The 18,411-nt window shown below is 41.3% G+C and overlaps 1 protein-coding gene across 4 annotated transcripts in view; it reads left to right on the top strand.

Moving 5' to 3' along the window:
- Positions 1-18,411, top strand: part of NR6A1 (nuclear receptor subfamily 6 group A member 1) — a gene marked incomplete at its 3' end in the record, with an annotated part of 172,622 nt that overhangs the window by 135,799 nt on the left and 18,412 nt on the right. For 2 of the 4 annotated variants that reach the window (XM_081103288.1, XM_081103286.1), the window contains exons 3-4: positions 7,402-7,632; positions 14,234-14,289. In XM_081103288.1, the coding sequence (XP_080959414.1) occupies positions 7,402-7,632; positions 14,234-14,289 (287 nt within the window). Of the gene's footprint in view, positions 1-7,389; positions 7,633-14,233; positions 14,290-18,411 lie in introns of all 4 variants that reach the window. The other 2 variants (XM_081103287.1, XM_081103285.1) reach the window with 1 other exon arrangement.

Raw genomic sequence — 18,411 nt, 5'->3', positions numbered from 1 at the left:
TTTCACAATATATTAAGTGAAGTCATTATGCTATACACCTTAAACTTATACATTGCTATATATCAATTAAGTCTCAAAACTGGGGCAAAAGTATAAATATTAAAATACAACTAAAAAAGCAAAGAAAATTTGGTATTAATAAAAATCACTGCCCTAACCGGTTTGGCTCAATGGATAGAGCGTCAGCCTCCGGACTCAAGGGTCCCAGGTTCGATTCCGGTCAAGGGCATGTACCTTGGTTGCAGGCACATCCCCAGTAGGGAGTGTGCAAGAGGCAGCTGATCGATGTTTCTCTCTCTTCAATGTTGCTAACTCTCTATCCCTCTCCCTTCCTCTCTGTAAAAAATAAATAAAATAAAAAAATAAATTTAAAAAATTAAAAAATAAATAAAATAAAAAATAAAAATCACTGTAGTTACTGTTTTACTTTCTGGTATGCAGAAAAATGACCAGCCTGAGATCAAAAGCCTCACTGAATCCTCACCAGTATTGTGAGGTACACGAAGGGCTAGAGGAACCCTCAGATAGTTATCAGTGAATAAATGTCAAGAGGTGATTGAAGCAAGAAGCAGTAAATATTAGTGAATCAGTGTCTATACTTCCAGCTTCAAAAATACTTACTTGTTTAGAATTATAGCATGTGGGTCCAAGATATCTATTAATAACTAAATATCTATTTTTTTTTTCAAAGAAAACTCTCAGACAACCAACTCTCTTTTTCCTCTTCCCAATATTAATTCAAATAGGACAAACCACAGATTTGCAGGTTCTTTCCTCCAACTGGAAAACCTAAATGCATGAATATGAAAACTTTTTTTTTTATCACAAATAGAAACTTAATTCTTAATTCAGAAATTCCTCCTTATGAGGCGGGAGGAACTAGGGGTTGTGGTCAGAATTTTTATTTTCTGGCCCTACCTGTTGAGTGGTGGGGTAGCACTTTCCCCAGATTCATTTCCTGTGGCTTCAGCCAGTTGTAATTTGTGAATCATTTCATCATCGTTTGCAAGCCTAAGCAGTTAATGCCAGGAATATATTCTTTTGTCCTTTTTCATCTTTTATTCAGTGATCTGTAAAGATAACTCCCAATCATTTGGTTCACACTGGTCTTGTGATTTGCTCACATGTTTACATTCAGCTGAAGTCATTAAAAATGTTTTTTAAATTAATCTTTATTATTAAGAATATTACAGATGTCGCTCTTTTCCCCCCCATAGCTTCCCTCTACCCGGCTCCCACCCCGCCCCAGGCCCTCACCACCCTATTGTCTGTGTTCATAGGTAATGCATACATGCATGTATGATCTTTGTCTAATCTCTTCCCGCACGCCCCCCAAACCCCTTTACCTGGGAGAATCGTCAGTCTGTTCCATTTCCATGCCCCTGATTCTATTCCATTCACCAGTTTATTCTGTTCATCAGATTTTTTATTCATTTGATTTTTAGATTCAATTGTTGATACGTATGTATTTGTTGTCATTTTGTTGTTCTGATGTCATTTTTTAGAAATGTCTCCTGAGGAACTCATTCATGTGTGGCCCCTGGAAATGGATTTTTATAGTGATATGTGTAGTGGACGAGAAGTTTATGATTAGAGCAGACATCCTATGATTTAATTATTTCTGTTAAATTCTATGTTTGCAAATAAAATTTAGAGGGTACCTATTTCTAATTTCAATTCTGCCACACTTCCTGAGGCCTTTTCCGTCACTTCAGGTGGTGGCAACCTGTGAAACTGAGTGGAGTCAGTCATTAGACTGTGCAGCTGATCAAGGAGTTGGAACCAGTAATCCAGTTGAAACAGATCCCCTTTGTTTAAATACCCGTTAGCTAGGCAAGTTCCAGATTGCCTTAAATGTCAGTATAATTTTGGTCAAGTGAGCAGCTGTGCTCTCTTCTTCCTAAGTCTGGCCTTCATCACAGTCTGAAAAGCAGGTTTTGATAAAAATCAGTTTCCAAATGTAATTTGTGTAACCTAAGCCCTTGGAATGGGTACAATGCTCTTCTTGGGGGTGGGGGAGGTATTTTTGTTAACAGCAGGGCTGAGTCCAGGTATGAGAGTAAGAAGTGTTTTGGTTACAAAGCTTGATCTGTATTTAACCAAATTAAAGTAGAACTGGTCACTAATATGAAGGTACTAGTGTTCACTCACAGGATGGTAAGAATACCTCTAGTTCTTTATTTTCGCAGATTTTGTTGTGACTCATGTTGTTTCTTTGGCTTAAAAAAAAAAAGCTGCAGCACTAAGGCTCAATTTTGATGCATACCATCCTCTTCCTACCCTCCACCCCCATAAAAGGTAGTTTGGTATTATGGGAAGTTTGTCTTTGGAAAAGTAGTTAAGGTTGCACCAGCCCCATCACTGGCTGATTTACTATGTATCCTTGGGTGAATCACTTTACTTTTCTGAACCTGGGCAAGTAATTTTATCTTTTTCTTTTCTTTTTTTTCCTCCCCTCCCCTCCCCTCCCCTCCCCTCCCCTCCCCTCTCCCCTCCCCTCCCCTCTCCTCCCCTCCCCTCTCCTCTCCTCTCCCCTCCCCACCCCTCCCTTCCCCTCCCCTCCCCTCTCCTCTCCCTCTCCTCTCCCTCTCCTTTCCTCCCTCCCTCCCTCCTTTCTTTCTTTCTTCCTTTTTACTTTCTTTTCTTTTTTTCTTTCCTTTCTTGTCCAAATTTACTTCTATTTAAAAATGCTCAAGAGACTTTAAAAAGGCCCCAAAGCCCAGAGGCATCCATGTTTAATTTAAGATCATCCTGAGTTGGCGTCTGTCCGTTTCTCCTTTTAGTATGAGGCATCAATTTGATCCTTGTTAATGAGACGCCTCGATAATTCTAGTTGGATCGTGACGATTTCTTGTGACTCCCAGTATCTGTCATAAATGGCCATCAGTTTATGAACAATGAGAAATATAATACCAGAAATAATCACGAGACGTCTGCAGATTCTACTTGAATATCCTTTCTGCATTTTTCTTTGCAACCAGGCCCAGTGATTATCAATTTGAGTAGTGGAGACCATGATGAGTGTCACTTGCAACGACTGGTATTAAATGCATCTCTTACAGAACAGAAACCAGCAACACCCTTCAAGATGAAACATCCTATCTGTTTCTTAATAAAAATAAAATACATAAGAAAAACTAAAATGTTAAATTTTTTAACTTTTTGTTTTTGAACTTCTTTTACTTTTCAAGTAAGTTGTTATTTTGAAAGTATATCTGAATTACAGATAATTCTCCTTAAAAGCCATTGTTCTTATGTTTATCTTTTTAAAATGCACATGAATCTCTCCTAGTTAAAAACAAAATAAAACATATGCTTAAATCTGTTGCTTCCTACAAAATGTTTATCAATCGAATGGGACAATGCTACTCAAAATATGAATTTTATTTCTTTACCACTCACCTGTTTCACCAGTGCCTAAAAGGCTCTCAGTAGTGATCTTTGAGCCTTTCTTATTGCTCACACTTTTGACCTACATTGCATTTGACACTGCTCTTTTTTTTTTTTTGTAAACTACTTTTGTCCCTTATCTTATAGTCATGGTTTTTTATTTTACCTACTAGAGGCCCAGTGCACAAAAATTTGTGCACTCGGGGGGTCCCTCAGCCTGGCCTGTGCCCTCTTGCAGTCTGGGACCCCTCGCAAGATGTCTACCTGCTGGCTTAGGCCCGCTCCCCGGGGGGATCGGGCCTAAGCTGGCAGTCAGACATCCCTCTGGCAGCCCGGGAGCCCTTGGGGGATGTCCACTTGCCAGTGAGGAGCAGGCCTAAGCTGCATTTGGACATTCTTAGCGCTGCTGTGCTGGCAGCCGTCAGCCTGGCTTGTGGCTGAGCAGAGCTCCCCCTGTGGGAGCACACTGACCACCAGGGGGCAGCTCCTGCATTGAGCGTCTGCCCCCTGGTGGTCAGTGTGTGTCATAGTGACCAGTCATTCCCAGTCTTTCTGCTGTTAGGGTCAATTTGCATATTACCCTTTTATTATATAGGATTTCTTCTTTGATCATGTCATCTCACTTTCCTTCTTTAACCTATTCCCTCCCCTTCTCTTTGTTTCCGGTTTCATCCTGCTGCTGCTTCTCCACACATCTTCCTTCTTGGGGTATTTGCCATTGTTTCAGCTATTCCATGTGGTGATGACTCCCAAATCCTTCACTCTAGCCTTAACCATTGCCCCCTAAATAACTGCCTGTGGGATATTTCTGCTTGACTCACCCATCATCCTCTCTTAAACTAAAGTCGTTGATTTTTTTCCCTCACTGAGGTATTGCTTTTCAACTTTTTTATTAGTGATACCACATTTTTCATAGCCACCTTGGTTTAGAATCTCCAGTTTATTTTTGACACTTCCTATCTCCTCCTCCTCTCCATCCCCCTCTGGAACCTAGATGGCCCATGCCATCCATCTGCACATCTTTGTGAAATTAATATTCCTAATCTTACTTTTTTCTAGACATATCTCTATTTAAAAATCTCAGTAGCTTTTTATGAGTAGGGTAAATTCTATTGCAGTCTATTCCAAATTACTTTTCTAGACTTATCTCTGACCATCCTATATATAAAAAGCCTGTGGTCATCACACCGTAATGACCAATCACCAGGAAGCTGTGTGCGCAGCAGGCACGCGCAGTTGGCCGGGGCTGCGTGCATGACGAGGCACGTGGGTGGGCAGGGACTTGACTCTGGAGGACTTGACCAGAGGTGCGTGTGGGTTTCTGGGTCCCACTGGCGTGGCAGGCGGGTTTCTGGGTCCTGCTGAGCTGCAGGACTCTGGATCCTGGGTCTCTTGCAATTTTGTGCTCTGGGTCACTAGTCTATGGATATAAAAGCCCAAGTGACCATTCGACTGGTAGATATGACGCCCACTGACCACCAGGGGTCAGACGCTCAACGCACAAGCATGGAAACATGGAACAGACTGATGAATCTCAGAGGGGCCGAGGGAGGGCAGGAAGAGATTAACCAAAGATCTTGTATGCATACTAGAGGCCTGGTGCAGAGATCTGTGCACCGGTGGGGTCCCTTGGCCTAGTCTGTGCCCTTTCACAACCCAGGGCCCCTCGGGGGATATTGGAGAGCTAGTTTTGGCCCGATCCCCACAGGCCAGACCGAGGGACCCCACCAGTGCATGGGCCTCTAGTTCTTCCATAATATCTCACTACTTAACTGTAATAGATAATATCCTGTGCAGTTCCCTCAAACACTCCTTATATTCGTTTTCCTTCCTTTTGCCATGGATGATGTCATTCCCTTTCCTGAAGTGCCCTGCTAGCTTTTCTTTTTAACCTTTTTATTGTGAAATACGACACTTAGAGAAAAGTACATAAAACACAAGTGTACTGCTTAATGGTTTATTATAAAGCTAGCACCACCCAAGTCAAGAAGTAGAACATTGCCAGGATCCAAAAGCTCCTCTTCACCCCAGCACTTGCCTCACTGTTTCTTTTCCCTCTGTGCTTGTTTTGATTCATTTAATGTAAATGGAACCCTATAGTATTTTTTTTCTGACTTCTTTTACCCAACATTGTACGAGTCATCTTTGTTGTTGCAGTGGTTCAAATATATTTACTGCTGTGTAGTATTCCATTGTCTGAATTGCTCTGTCTATAGCAATGTCGCAAATTTTTATCAGGTTCTAATCTTACAGAAAACTTGTGTATTTACTATAACTGAGGCATTATATTAAGCAGTGTGAAAGATCTCAGATTTTGGTGCAGAACTGTCTGCTTTTTCTGGCTCTGCTGCCTACTAGCTATGGGATCTTGGCCATAATTCTTAACCTATGTGTAGCTCAGGTTTTCCATCTGCAAAATAGAGATAATAGTAATATTCACTTATAGAGTTGTGAGTGAATTATTATATGTAACACATATAGAACAAAGCTTGTCACATAATAAGCTCTAGGTATATGTTAATTATTTACCATTGTATGTCTATATCATTTACTCCCTAGTAACTTCCTGAGGTGAGTGCTAATATTATCTGTTTTACAGTTGATAGTGAGACTTAGAGAATTGAGTCATGTGTCCATGATTACAAAACTAGGAAGTGATCCAGCTTTCTACAGATGTATATACTGACAAATGTACATGCCTTAATTGAAAGAAAGTTTTCCCAATATTTTATCCTTACTACATGTGATTTACTTTGATATTTTCTATTTTTTCCAAAAATACTAGTCATGATATGCTGGGTTATGACGTGTAATTTGGAAAGCCCTGCACATACCATTTTATTCATTTACTAGAGGCTCAGTGCACGAAATGTGTGCACTGGTAGGGTCCCTAGCGGCTGCCGGCTGGGGCCTCCCTTCCCCGGCTGCCAGCTGCTGGCCGGGACCTTCCTTCATTCCATGCTGCCCCCTAGTGGTTAGCACACATCAAAGCAAGCAAGCGAACTTCTGGTCAGTTAAACTCCCAAGGGGACACCTTGCATATTAGGCTTTTATATATATACCTTGTCTATTCATTCAATAAAATGAAATGAGCATTTTCTCTGTAGCAATCATGGTCTCAGAAGTTGCTATTAATAATCTCTTTGAGACTTAACCTGCAATGTAACCTTGGTTAGTTATAACTAAGGAGTCCTTCCACTTTTATAAAACAAGAACTTAAGAATTGTAAAATTCTGGTCAGATTGGTGACCAGATTTGTTTATAAATATTTTTGTTCTCATTTACTTATTATTCCTGCTAAATAATGTAGAGATGGAACTTCCATTACTTTGAGCAGCTGTATGTCAGGGATGCTCTGGAAAGATGTTGCTAGGGCTCTGGACCTGGTTCAGGTTGTTATTAATCTTCTAGGCCAACCATATCAACTGCCTTATCGTTTTCATTATTTCTTTGGATTTGATGTTTTTTGCCTCTGAAAAAACGTCATAGAGACTCCAACCTCTGAAAAAAACATCATAGAGACTCTAACCAAGTTCTGCATCTACCCTTATCTCAGCAGGAGTGTTAAAATTAGAAGGAATGAAATTTAATATGCTAGTTCCTGCACTAGCATAATTTCTGATTTTTAAAAAATTCTAAAGCTTGTTCCTAAGATTTAGAAGACTGTAGCAAAGGGTAAACGTGATGAGCTGTGGCTGAAAAAGCTGAGAGAGGGAGGAGTTAAGGATATCTATCTCCATGTTCTGACTTGGATATTGGTCCAAGTGATGATGAAAACTAGGGAGAGGAGCACGAGTTCTTTTTTCTGATAGGCTGTATTTGTGGTATCTGCAGGTAGATGCAGGGATCTGTTCCTAGGACAAGGGTTCTAAAGGTGCCCGTCTGTCAGTTATCCTGGAGACGGTAATGTTCTTGATCTATCCAGAGCAGCATTCTTTGTTTTAGAACAGCAGGCTTAAAGCCATTATTCCCACTGTATTCTAACTTGAATATGTTCAGTTTCTGTTCCAGATGATCGGGCTGAACAACGAACCTGTCTCATTTGTGGGGACCGCGCCACAGGCTTGCACTATGGAATCATCTCCTGTGAGGGCTGCAAAGGGTTTTTCAAGCGGAGCATTTGCAACAAGCGGGTATATCGGTGCAGCCGTGACAAGAACTGTGTCATGTCTCGGAAGCAGAGGAACAGGTGCCAGTACTGCCGCCTACTCAAATGCCTCCAGATGGGGATGAACCGGAAGGGTGAGTGGTGCTTGTGGCTCTACTATCCACCCTTCATCCATCACTTTACCTTTAGTGTCAGCTTTAAGCCTTGGAGTTATTCATTTCCAAGCCTGCACTATATGCCAGGCCCTGTACTGTGTACTCATAACCCAAAAATGAATCTGACACCGTTCCTGCCTACAGGGACCTCCCAGACTACGTGGGGATAAAGACTTGTGAGACGTTAAGGATTCTGTGAGAATGAATGCACAGGATTCATGTAGCAAGACCCCAGTTAGCAATCAAGTGCGAACTGGGGTTCATATTGCTCCACTAGTTCTTCTCGCAGGGTGTGTGATGACAGGAAGCGGGGATTTTTGATGAAAGATAAAAAGGTAGTGGATCCTCTGAATGTGATATCATTTTGTTTGTTAGAGTCACGGCAAACTCAGAAGCTAGGTATGCTCAGGAGTCTGTGACCATGTTGGTGAAGAATTTGGGATTTGTTGGGAAGCTTTCTAAGAGTCATTAGCTGGAGATGACCAAAATTAACAGGTATTGTAAGAGGATGTATCCAGAGGGCAGCTTTGAAGAATGGATTGGGGTGGGGGAAGAAGAAAAGTCACCTTGAAAGTTTTTAGAGAGTGAAAAGAAAGGTATGAAAGACTTGAGGGGGGAGCGGGGGCGGAGATGTGGGAGAAACGGGGGCGGAGATGTGGGAGAAGCTCATCTGGTAGGAGCTGGTGACATACTGGCTATTAGGCAGCAGCAAAAGTTGAAGTTGAAGATTTGGATTAATAGTACTGACCCTTCCGCCTGGCCAGAGTAACTCAGTAGTTGAGTGTTGACCTATAAACCAGGAAGTCATGGTTCCATTCCTGGTCAGGGCACATGTGCAGTGCAGTTTGCCGGCTCGATCCCTGGTAGGGGGAGTGCAGGAAGCAGCTGGTCAATGATTTTCTCTCATTGATGTTTCTATCTCTCCCTCTCCCTTCCTCTCTGAAATCAATAAAAATATATATTTTTTAAAAATAGTACTGACCCTCCCAGGAAAAAAAGTCAGGCTAAAAAAGCAAGGTGGGGCACAATGTTGGCCTTGATAATGCTGGGTTTGAGGTACCCGAGAAGGACACATACAGATGTCCACCAAGGAAATTGGACATCTAGAATTGGAACTGAGGTGAAAAGCCCTGCCTGCAAGATGGAGTTGTTGGCATAGAAGTGGTAAGACTTTGTTAGTGGGTAGAAGTCGCCCAAAGAGAACTTGGATACAGAAGAGGGCCAGTGTCCCAACTGTAGGATGTTTTCATGGATGGTGGAGAGGAGTAGTTCAGTGGAAGGAATGGAGGCTCTGGAGGCAGAGGTCGGTGACAGACTAGCTCTGTGACCTTGGGCGGTTAGTTTGTTTTGTATCTCTGATGCTCAGTTATCTTACCTGTAATATGGTCTGATAATACTTAATCTTTCAGAGTTCTGTGGAGAATTAATGTGACAATGTATAAAAAGTACCCAGCAAGGTGTTAGGGATTCATTAGTATGCAGGGTGGGGGTTAGTCTGATTTAGTGAACTGATCAAATTGATCTATAGCATTAACGAGTGCAGGCATCCAGATTGTTTTTTGTGGGTTTTTGTTGTTAGTCCTCACCTGAGGATATTTTTTCCATTGCTTTTCAGAGAGAGTACAAGGGAGGAGGGAGGGAGAGAGAGAAAAAAGAGAGAAACATCAATATGCACCACATCGACTGGTTGCCTCCCGCACATGCCCAGATGGGACAGGGAGCAAACCAGCAGCAAGGAATCTAACCTGCACCCATTTGGTGCTTAGGCCAGCGCTTTGACCATTGAGCAACAGTGGCCAGAGCCAGACTGCTTTTTTTTTTTTATTGTGTGTGGGGTAAGAAGAACCTTTTGAAAATTTGGCCATTATGAAAAAAGTTAAAAGAGATAGAAGGTCACTGAGATAAATTTAAATCATTTATTTATAATACTAATATTTATGAGCACTGTGTGTACCAGAAACTCTTCTGCACTTTCTATGTATTATCTCATACGCACAACCAACCCTCTTATTAACTATTACCGTCAATTTACAGGTGCAGCTTAGGAAGGTAAAATGATTTACCCCAGATATTAGTTTAATGGTGGTGTCAACCTAAGAATGGCCAAATCTATAGAGAATTTTCAGAAAAATTTATTTGAGCCAGAAAGAGAATATACCTGGAAGCAGGTATATCAGACTGGGAGAGATCAATGCTTTGGAGAACAACAGTTTGCTTTTCTTTCACAAATTTTGAGATTGAGAAGGGAATGTAAGGAAGATTACAAGGCAGTTAAAATTATGAGCTGTCTTCAGGGTGGTCATGTGGCTTGGATTACAGGGTAGATAAGATTATGTACTCTCTTGAGGGTAGTTTATTTCAAAGGTGTGGTAACCTAGATGCATAGAAACAATGGACAGGGCTTGCTTAAGGCAAAGATAAATCTTTTACTAAAGAAGTAATATGCTTGGGACGTGACTACCCACCATGACCTTCCCAGTTAGGAATTTATGATCAGATCACCTTGTGACGTGTCCACACCAGCCACCAATATCAAGCAAGAAATGTCTTGAAGAGAGTTTGTGGTCATCTGCCCACCTTCACCTGATTTGGTGGTGTTCTCTAATTTTTTTTTTTATCTCCCTTTGTTACCCTCACTGTGAAAATTTTTTTTTGTTTGATTTTTGGTGGGGTTTTGTTTGTTTCATTGTGAAGATTTTATCAAAGCATATTTGTGGGTTGCCTTCTTGACTAAGATGAATCATCTGGCTTTTCGGTTGGCGTGTGAGATTGTGAGGCTTCCAGCCACACTCACCTGTTTTAGGAAAGAAGGAGCTTAACCTCTTAACCTTTGTAACCGTAGCCAGATGACTGGAGGGATGGGAGGGATGGGAGGGATGGGAGCTGCCTGCCAGGCCCATTCGCATGCTGAGCAAGCAGGCTCAGTTGCCTAGTAAAGGCTTCCTCTAAGAGGGAAACCCTGCCACCTCCTGGTTGGTGCTGGGAAAGTGGAATTAAAGTTGCCATTGGAATATTTTGGGGAATATTTAAGGAATCGGGAACTGTCCTGCATGGAACTGTGATGTTCAACTCATAGTTTTATGCATTTTTCAAAACCTATAAAATTATACACCATAAATTTTACTGTATGTCGTGTTTGTTGGTTGGTTTGTTTATTTTTTTTTAATATATTTTATTGATTTTTTACAGAGAGGAAGGGAGAGAGAGAGCTAGAAACATCGATGAAAGAGAAACATTGATCAGCCGCCTCCTGCACATCTCCCACCGGGGATGTGCCCGCAACCCAGGTACATGCCCTCGACCGGAATCGAACCTGGGACCCCTCAGTCCGCAGGCCGACGCTCTATCCACTGAGCCAAACTGGTTTCGGCGGTTTGTTTATTTTTTAAAGTAACCTGGGTATGGGAGGAAATGCAGACTGTGACAAATAAATCTAACTGAAGGGAATGGGAAGAAAGGAGCTGACCTTGATAAAGCAGGTATTGATTTTATACTGTAAGGTGGAAGACAAAAAGAACCCCATACAAACAAAGCACCCTAGTTTGTAAATTTGTTTCTCTCAGAGTTCTCACTACTTTATTTGGGAACTAGGGTTGAACTGACAAGTAAATAAATATATTGTAGATAATGAGTCAGATTTCTAACATCAGAAAAAGAAGTGATAAATCAGGAAAGGGGAAGGATAGTATGAAACCTCTGGTGCCAGATGGAAATCAGAGGGATCAACATGGACTCATGCATAGGTGGATTGATAAAAATATAGATAGAAAGTGTGGACATGCATGACTTGGTATGCATATATATAGCTCTCCACTGAAAGTGGCTAAAGCAGTGATACCGCAGTAGCAATGAGCATACCTAGCACCCAGGCCTGGTTTCTAAATATCAATAAAAGGAATCCTTGGAGAATTGATTGATTCTAGGACTGAGGCAGGGAAAATGTAAGGTGAGCCTGGATAGGCCTTGCCAGGTAGCTTAGTGGTTAGAGTGTTGAAAGAGGGCTCCCAGACAACCAGGTATGATTCTAACATAGGCTATGTATGTAGCTATGTATGTTTTCCCCTCCAAATACACAGCAGGAAAGACTATGTTGCCTCCATTTCACAGATGAAGATACTAAGGCTCCAGCAAAGTTGAGAATGGAATCTTGGTTTTTTAACTCCTGTGTTTGGAGAAAAGAGACTGGGGAGAGGGAAGGATTAGTTCCTGAGTACCTACTATATAAGCCAGGCTGTATGCTTGGTTCTTGAGCTGTATTGTTTTATATATAATCTTTACAATAGCCCATAAAAAAAGCTTCATTAGCCCCTCTTTATTCTTCAGTAAATTTTATTTATTCTGAAGTTTTATTTATTCAGAGATGTGAAGAAATTTATCTATATGTACAGACAAGGCAGAAACAGGATTAGACCCAAACTTGTCTAATTCTGAAGGATAATCTAAGGATACCAAGAATGACGTCTGCTTTTAAGGAAAACGAACTTCCGGGCAGCCTTTCAGTTACCACAGGTACTGAGTGTTGTTATGATTGGAGCCCTCACCTTTTGAGGCAACCAAACCTGCCCCAAGGACTTTCTACATTCTTCATGGTAATTTTTTTTTTTCAAGTAGGTATATTATAGCGAAGCTTGTTCTCAGCCCTAGCTGGTTTGACTCAGTGGATAGGGCGTTGGCCTGCGAACTGAAGGGTCCCAGGTTCGATTCCTGCCAAGGGCACATGCCTGGGTTGTGGGCTCAATCCCCAGTGTGGGACGTGCTGGAGGCAGCCAATCAATGATTCTCTCTCATCATTTATGTTTTTTCTCTCTCTCCCTCTCCCTTCCTCTCTGAAATCTATAAAGAAATACTTTTTTTAAAAAAAAAAGCTTGTCCTCATATGATGCCGTTAGTTTATCCCCTTACTCCCTCCAAACCACCTTCCACAGTGGCCATCACGGATTTTTCGAAAATGTCAGCCTGACCTCATCCTTTTCCTGCATTCTGTCATCCTCAGGCTCCTCTGCTAAAGGGCATACTCTGAGCCTGGCATTCAAGGCTCTCTGTGATCTGGCCTCAGTTGGCCTCTCCAGCCTCATCTCTTGCTACCCTTCTCTCTCTCTCCTCATCCATCCAGATTGAACCACTTGGAAATTCCCAGAAAGAGCACTCCATGCTTACTTGCAGCTCGCAGCTTTTCTGTGAGCTGTTCACTCAGCTTAGAGACCTTTTCCCTGCCTGCATAAATCCTGATCATCTGTTAAGATTCAGTTTAGCAGTTGTCTTTTTTTAGGAAGCTTTTCCAGACACCAGAGGCTTTCTGTAATTGCAAATTAGTGGTTTCTTCTCTGTGCCCCCGTAATAGTGCTCCATGATGATAGTAATAGTATTAGTAGTTGTAATTCTTTTTTATTTATTTATTTATTTACTTACTTACTTACTTACTTACTTATTTTTGCTTAAAGTATTACAAAGGGTATTACATATGTGTCCTTTTTCCCCCCCCCGCCCTTGACAGTCCCCTAGCTTCCCCTATCCCCCAGTGTCTTATGTCCATTGGTTATGCTTATATGCATGCATACAAGTCCTTAGGTTGATCTCTTACCCCCCTCCCTCCTGCCCCCCAACCCTCCCCGGCCTTCCCGCTGCAGTTTGACAATCTGTTTGAGGCAGCTCTGCCTCTGTATCTATTATTGTTCAAAAGTTTATAATGGTCTCTATTATCCATGAATGAGTGAGATCATGTGGTATTTTTCCTTCATTGACTGGCTTATAGTAGTTGTAATTCTTAATGAGGTTAGTACTATTTAAAGGATGGGGAATATTTAAATTAAATATTTAAATATTTAAATCTAGCTTTTTTACAGTTAGAAAATGCTAAATAGCCATAGCTGGTTTGGCTACGGGGTTCAGTTCTGCTCAAGGGCATGTGCCCAGGTGGCTGGCTTGGTCTCCAGTAGAGGGTGTGCAGGAGGCAGCCAATCGATGATTCTCATCATTGATGTTTCTATCTCTCCCTTCCTCTCTGAAATTAATAAAAATATATTTTGAAAAAAAAAGAAAATGCTAAATAACTTTCCCTTTTGTTGAATCACCTGAGTGGAAAATCAATGGCAATGGAACTCTACTGACTGCCTTCATAGGGAGAAATGATGAAAGTCAATATTTTGGTTAATTTTGTTAAAGTAAATAAAAAATGCATTCTTCTCATTCAACAAATGAGACTCAAACTTACACTGGAAATAAAAAATATTTGAGAATGAAAATATTCTTTCTATTCCTCTCCTGAATTTACCAAAGTCTTCAGATGTGTCATCCTGATGGGATATTTGTAACTGTGGGACTATTAATAATGCCAGTCACGTTGGTTGAGGGTATATTGAATGTATAGAGGGTGTATAGTGTGTACCCAGCACCTTGGGGCCCCAAAAGTATCTGCTATGAGGTAGCCTGGAATAAGAGTATGTGCTTTGAGGCCAGAAAGACCTGTGTTTTAATCTTGGCTTCACTAATTACTACCCTGTGCTTTTGGCTAAAGAAGTTCTCTTTTCATGCCTAGACTTCTGTGGGCATGCTTCTCACTCTTGCTTATGTTTCCTTTCAGCAATCAGAGAAGATGGCATGCCTGGAGGCCGGAATAAGAGCATTGGGCCAGTCCAGGTGAGTTCTCGGTCACACTCTGTGATCCATCCTGGAAGCCCAGGGTTCCAGATACTTACCTTGATCCTCATCTGCTACTGGGATTGTGGGTTCATATGGTAGTTCTATTTTTAATTTTTTTTAGAAACTCTATACCATTTTCCATAGTGGCCACATCATTTTTACATTCCCACCTTACAATGCACAAGGGTTCCAATTTTCCACATCCTATCCAGCATATATTTCCTGTATTTTTTGTCTTGATAGGTATGCCATGATATCTCATTGAGGTTTTGATTTGCATTTCAAATCACGTTGAACATCTTTTCATATACCTGTTGGCTGTTTGGATGTTTTCTTTGGAGAAATGTCTATTAAAGTCTTTTGACCATTTGTAAAAAAGGTTGTTGGTTTTTCTTTTTAATATTTAGTTGCAGGAATTCCCTGTGTATCTTGGATATTAATCCTTTATCAGATATATGGCTTGCAAGTATTGTCTCATTCTGTAGGTTGACTGTTCACTTTGTTGACTGTTTCCTTTATTTTGCTGAAGTATATTAGTTTGATGTAATCCCATTTACCTATTTTTGGTTTTGTTGATTGTGCTTTTGGTGTCATATTCAACTGGCCAGGTAGTTCAGTTGGTTAGAGTGTCGTACCAATATGCCAAGGTTCCGGGTTCGATCATTCGTCAGGGTACTACAAGAATGCATAAGTAAGTGAAACCGATGTGTCTGTCTGTCTCTCTCTCTCTCTCTCTCTCTCTCTCTCTCTCTCTCTCTCTCTCTCTCTTTCTCTCTCCCCCTCTCTCTCTCTCTTTCTCTCTCCCCTCCCTCTCCTTCTCTCTCTCTTCCCCCCTTCCTCCCTTCCTCTCTAAAATCAATTAAAAAGTATTGCCAAGAAGCTTTTTCTTTGTGCTTTTTTAGAAGTTTTATATTTTCAGGTCTTATATTTAAACCTTTAATTCACATTGAGCTGATTTTTATGTATGATGAGAATCTAATTTCATTCGTTTGCTTATGGATATCCAGTCTACCCAACATCACTTGTGGCAGAGACTATCCTTTCCCCATTTTGTAGTCTTGGCATCTTTGTCAAAGATCTTTTGACCATATATGCATGGTTTATTTTGGGGCTCTTCTCTCTGTTCCCTTGGTCTATATGTCTGTCCTTATGCCAGTATCATACTGTTTTGATTACTATACCTTTGCAACATGTTTTGAAATGAGGAACTGTAAGGCCTCTAGCTATGTTATTTGGGGTTCTTTGGACTTCCATAAGAATTTAAGATTGTTTTTTCTATTTCTGCAAAAAACACCATTGGGATTTTGATAGGGATTGCATGGAATCTAGTAAACCTTTCAGTCTGTGAGCACAGATGTCTTTTCATTTATTTATGTTTTTAATTTCTTTCAGCAGTGTGCAGGCTTTTCACCTCCTTAGTTAAGTTTATTCCTAAGTAGTTTATTCTTTTGATACTCTTGTGAGATTGTCTTCTTAATTTTCTTTTTGTTTATTCATTATTAGTGTAAAAGTACAACTGATTTTTGTGTGTTAATTTTGTATCCTGCAACTTTGCTGAATTCTTTTATTAGTTCTAACAGGTTTTTGGTGGGATCTTTATGGTTTTCTACCTAGAAGATAATGTTATCTGTAAACAGAGATAATTTTACTTCTTCCTTTCTGATTTAGATGTCTTTTATTTCTTTTTTTTTTTTTTAAATATATTTTATTGATTTTTCACAGAGAGGAAGGGAGAGGTATAGAAAGTTAGAAACATCGATGAGAGAGAAACATCGATCAGCTGCCTCCTGCACATCTCCCACTGGGGATGTGCCCGCAACCCAGGTACATGCCCTTGACCGGAATCGAACCTGGGACCTTTCAGTCCGCAGGCTGACGCTCTATCCACTGAGCCAAACCGGTTTCGGCGTCTTTTATTTCTTTTTCTTGCCTAGTTGCCCTGCTAGGACTTCCAGTACTATGTTGAATAGAAATGTTAAGAGTGAGCTTCCTTGCCTTGATCCTGATCTTAGAGGAAAAGCTTTCAGTTTTTCACCATTGTGTATGAGGTTAACTGTGGGCGAGTACCCTGTGTTGCTCTTCTTACACCTCCAAACTCTATTTAGAATCAAGGGAACTGATGTTAGAGAAACCTATTTCATCTGTCACTGCCTTTGACTTTGTGATACTGGGCATATAATTTTCCTTTTACTCTTTTACTGTTTCGAGGGTATGTTAGAAAGAGAGAGCTGTGATTTCCAAGTTCTTAACTGTGTTTAAGCGTAATTAAAAATAAGGGATAGAATTTCCATTTATTGAGCTCCTGTTATGCACCCACACTTTATAACTTATCTTAAATTAACCTCCCAAATCCATCTGACTCAAACCTGCATATTTCTTTTTTTTTAATTAAATCTTTATTGTTCAGATTATTACATTTGTTCCTCTTTTTTCCCCCCATAACTCCCCTCCTCCCAGTTCCCGCCCCACCCTCCGCCCTCACTCCCCACCCACTGTCCTCATCCATAGGTGCACGATATTTGTCCAGTCTCTTCCCGCATCTCCCACACCCCTTTCCCCCCCAAGAATAGTCCATTCCCTTTCTATGTCCCTGATTCTATTATGATCACCAGATTATTTATTCACTTGATTCTTAGATTCACTTGTTGATAGATGCATGTTTGTTGTTCATAATTTGTATCTTTACCTTTTTCTTCTTCTTCCTCTTCTTAAAGGATACCTTTCAGCATTTCATATAATACTGGTTTGGTGGTGATGAACTCATTTAGCTTTTCCTTATCTGTGAAGCTCTTTATCTGACCTTCAGTTCTGAATGATAGCTTTGCTGGGTAAAGTAATCTAGGTTGTAGGTTCTTGGTATTTATCACTTTGAATATTTCTTGCCATACCCTTCTGGCCTGCAAAGTTTCTGTTGAGAAATCAGCTGACAGTCGAATGGGTATTCCCTTGTAGGTAACTGAGTTTCTTTCTCTTGCTGCTTTTAAGATTCTCTCTTTGTCTTTTGCTCTTGGCATTTTAATTATGATGTGTCTTGGTGTGGTCCTCTTTGGGTTCCTTTTGTTTGGGGTTCTCTGCACTTCCTGGGCCTGTAAGTCTATTTCTTTCACCAGGTAGGGGAAGTTTTCTGTCATTATTTCTTCAAATAGGTTTTCAATATCTTGCTCTCTCTCATCTTCTGGTACCCCTATAATTCTGATGTTGGTACGCTTGAAGCTGTCCCAGAGGCTCCTTACACTATCTTCGTATTTTCGGATTCTTTTTTCATTTTGCTTTTCCAGTTGGGTGTTTTTTGCTTCTTCGCATTTCAAATCTTTGCCTTGATTCTTGCGCTCCTCTGGTCTGCTGTTGGGAGTCTGTATAGTATTCGTTATTTCAGTCCATGTATGCTTAATTTCTAGTTGGTTCTTTATCATAACATCGAGGGTCTCATTAGATTTCTTGAGGATCTCACTACATTTATCAACGGCTTCTAGACAGTTCTTAAGAGACCTTAAAAGTGTGGTTCTGAACTCAATATCCTCCATTGACAGTTTTGTCCTGTTTCTTTGTCTCCGCATTTTTTAGGTGCACCCCCTAGTGGTCTTTGTGCGCAGTCTTGTTGTAGTTAAGCCTTGATTGTTGTCGGCAATACCGGGGGTGATTTGACCTCCAGGCTAACTGGCTATGAGAGTCCGCTGTGTCTGCAGTGGGAGAGCTTCTGTACTGGATCTCTAGGGCGGTGCTAATCTAGCCTTTGCCTGAGGCTATCCGGCAAATGGCTCTGCGCAGGGCTTGGGCGGGGCAGGTCCCCGGGGATCTACAGGGCGGGCCGGAGAGAGCAGTTATGGCTGCTCTCAGTTCCATCCCTAGGGGCTCTGCCTCACAGAGTCCCAGCAACCGCTGCAAACCTCGGAGAGAAAGCTGCCTTCGAGTTCCGACCGAAGCCAGACAGTCCCGTTTCTCTGGTTTGAGTCTGGGTCCCTAGAGACTCGCCCGGATCTGGAGCTCAGAATCTGAAACTCCCTCCCGATTGAAAACAACAACCGCGCCCTCCGCCTCCAGCCCGCTCCGCGTGCACTCCGCACCTTAGTATTTCACTTCAGCACTGTGCCTCCTCTGAGTCTGGGTATGATATTCTCT

This window comes from Myotis nattereri, assembly GCF_964212035.1.
Source record: "Myotis nattereri genome assembly, chromosome: 12".
Classification (NCBI taxonomy): domain Eukaryota; kingdom Metazoa; phylum Chordata; class Mammalia; order Chiroptera; family Vespertilionidae; genus Myotis; species Myotis nattereri.
This window is presented reverse-complemented; position numbering and strand designations above follow the sequence as displayed.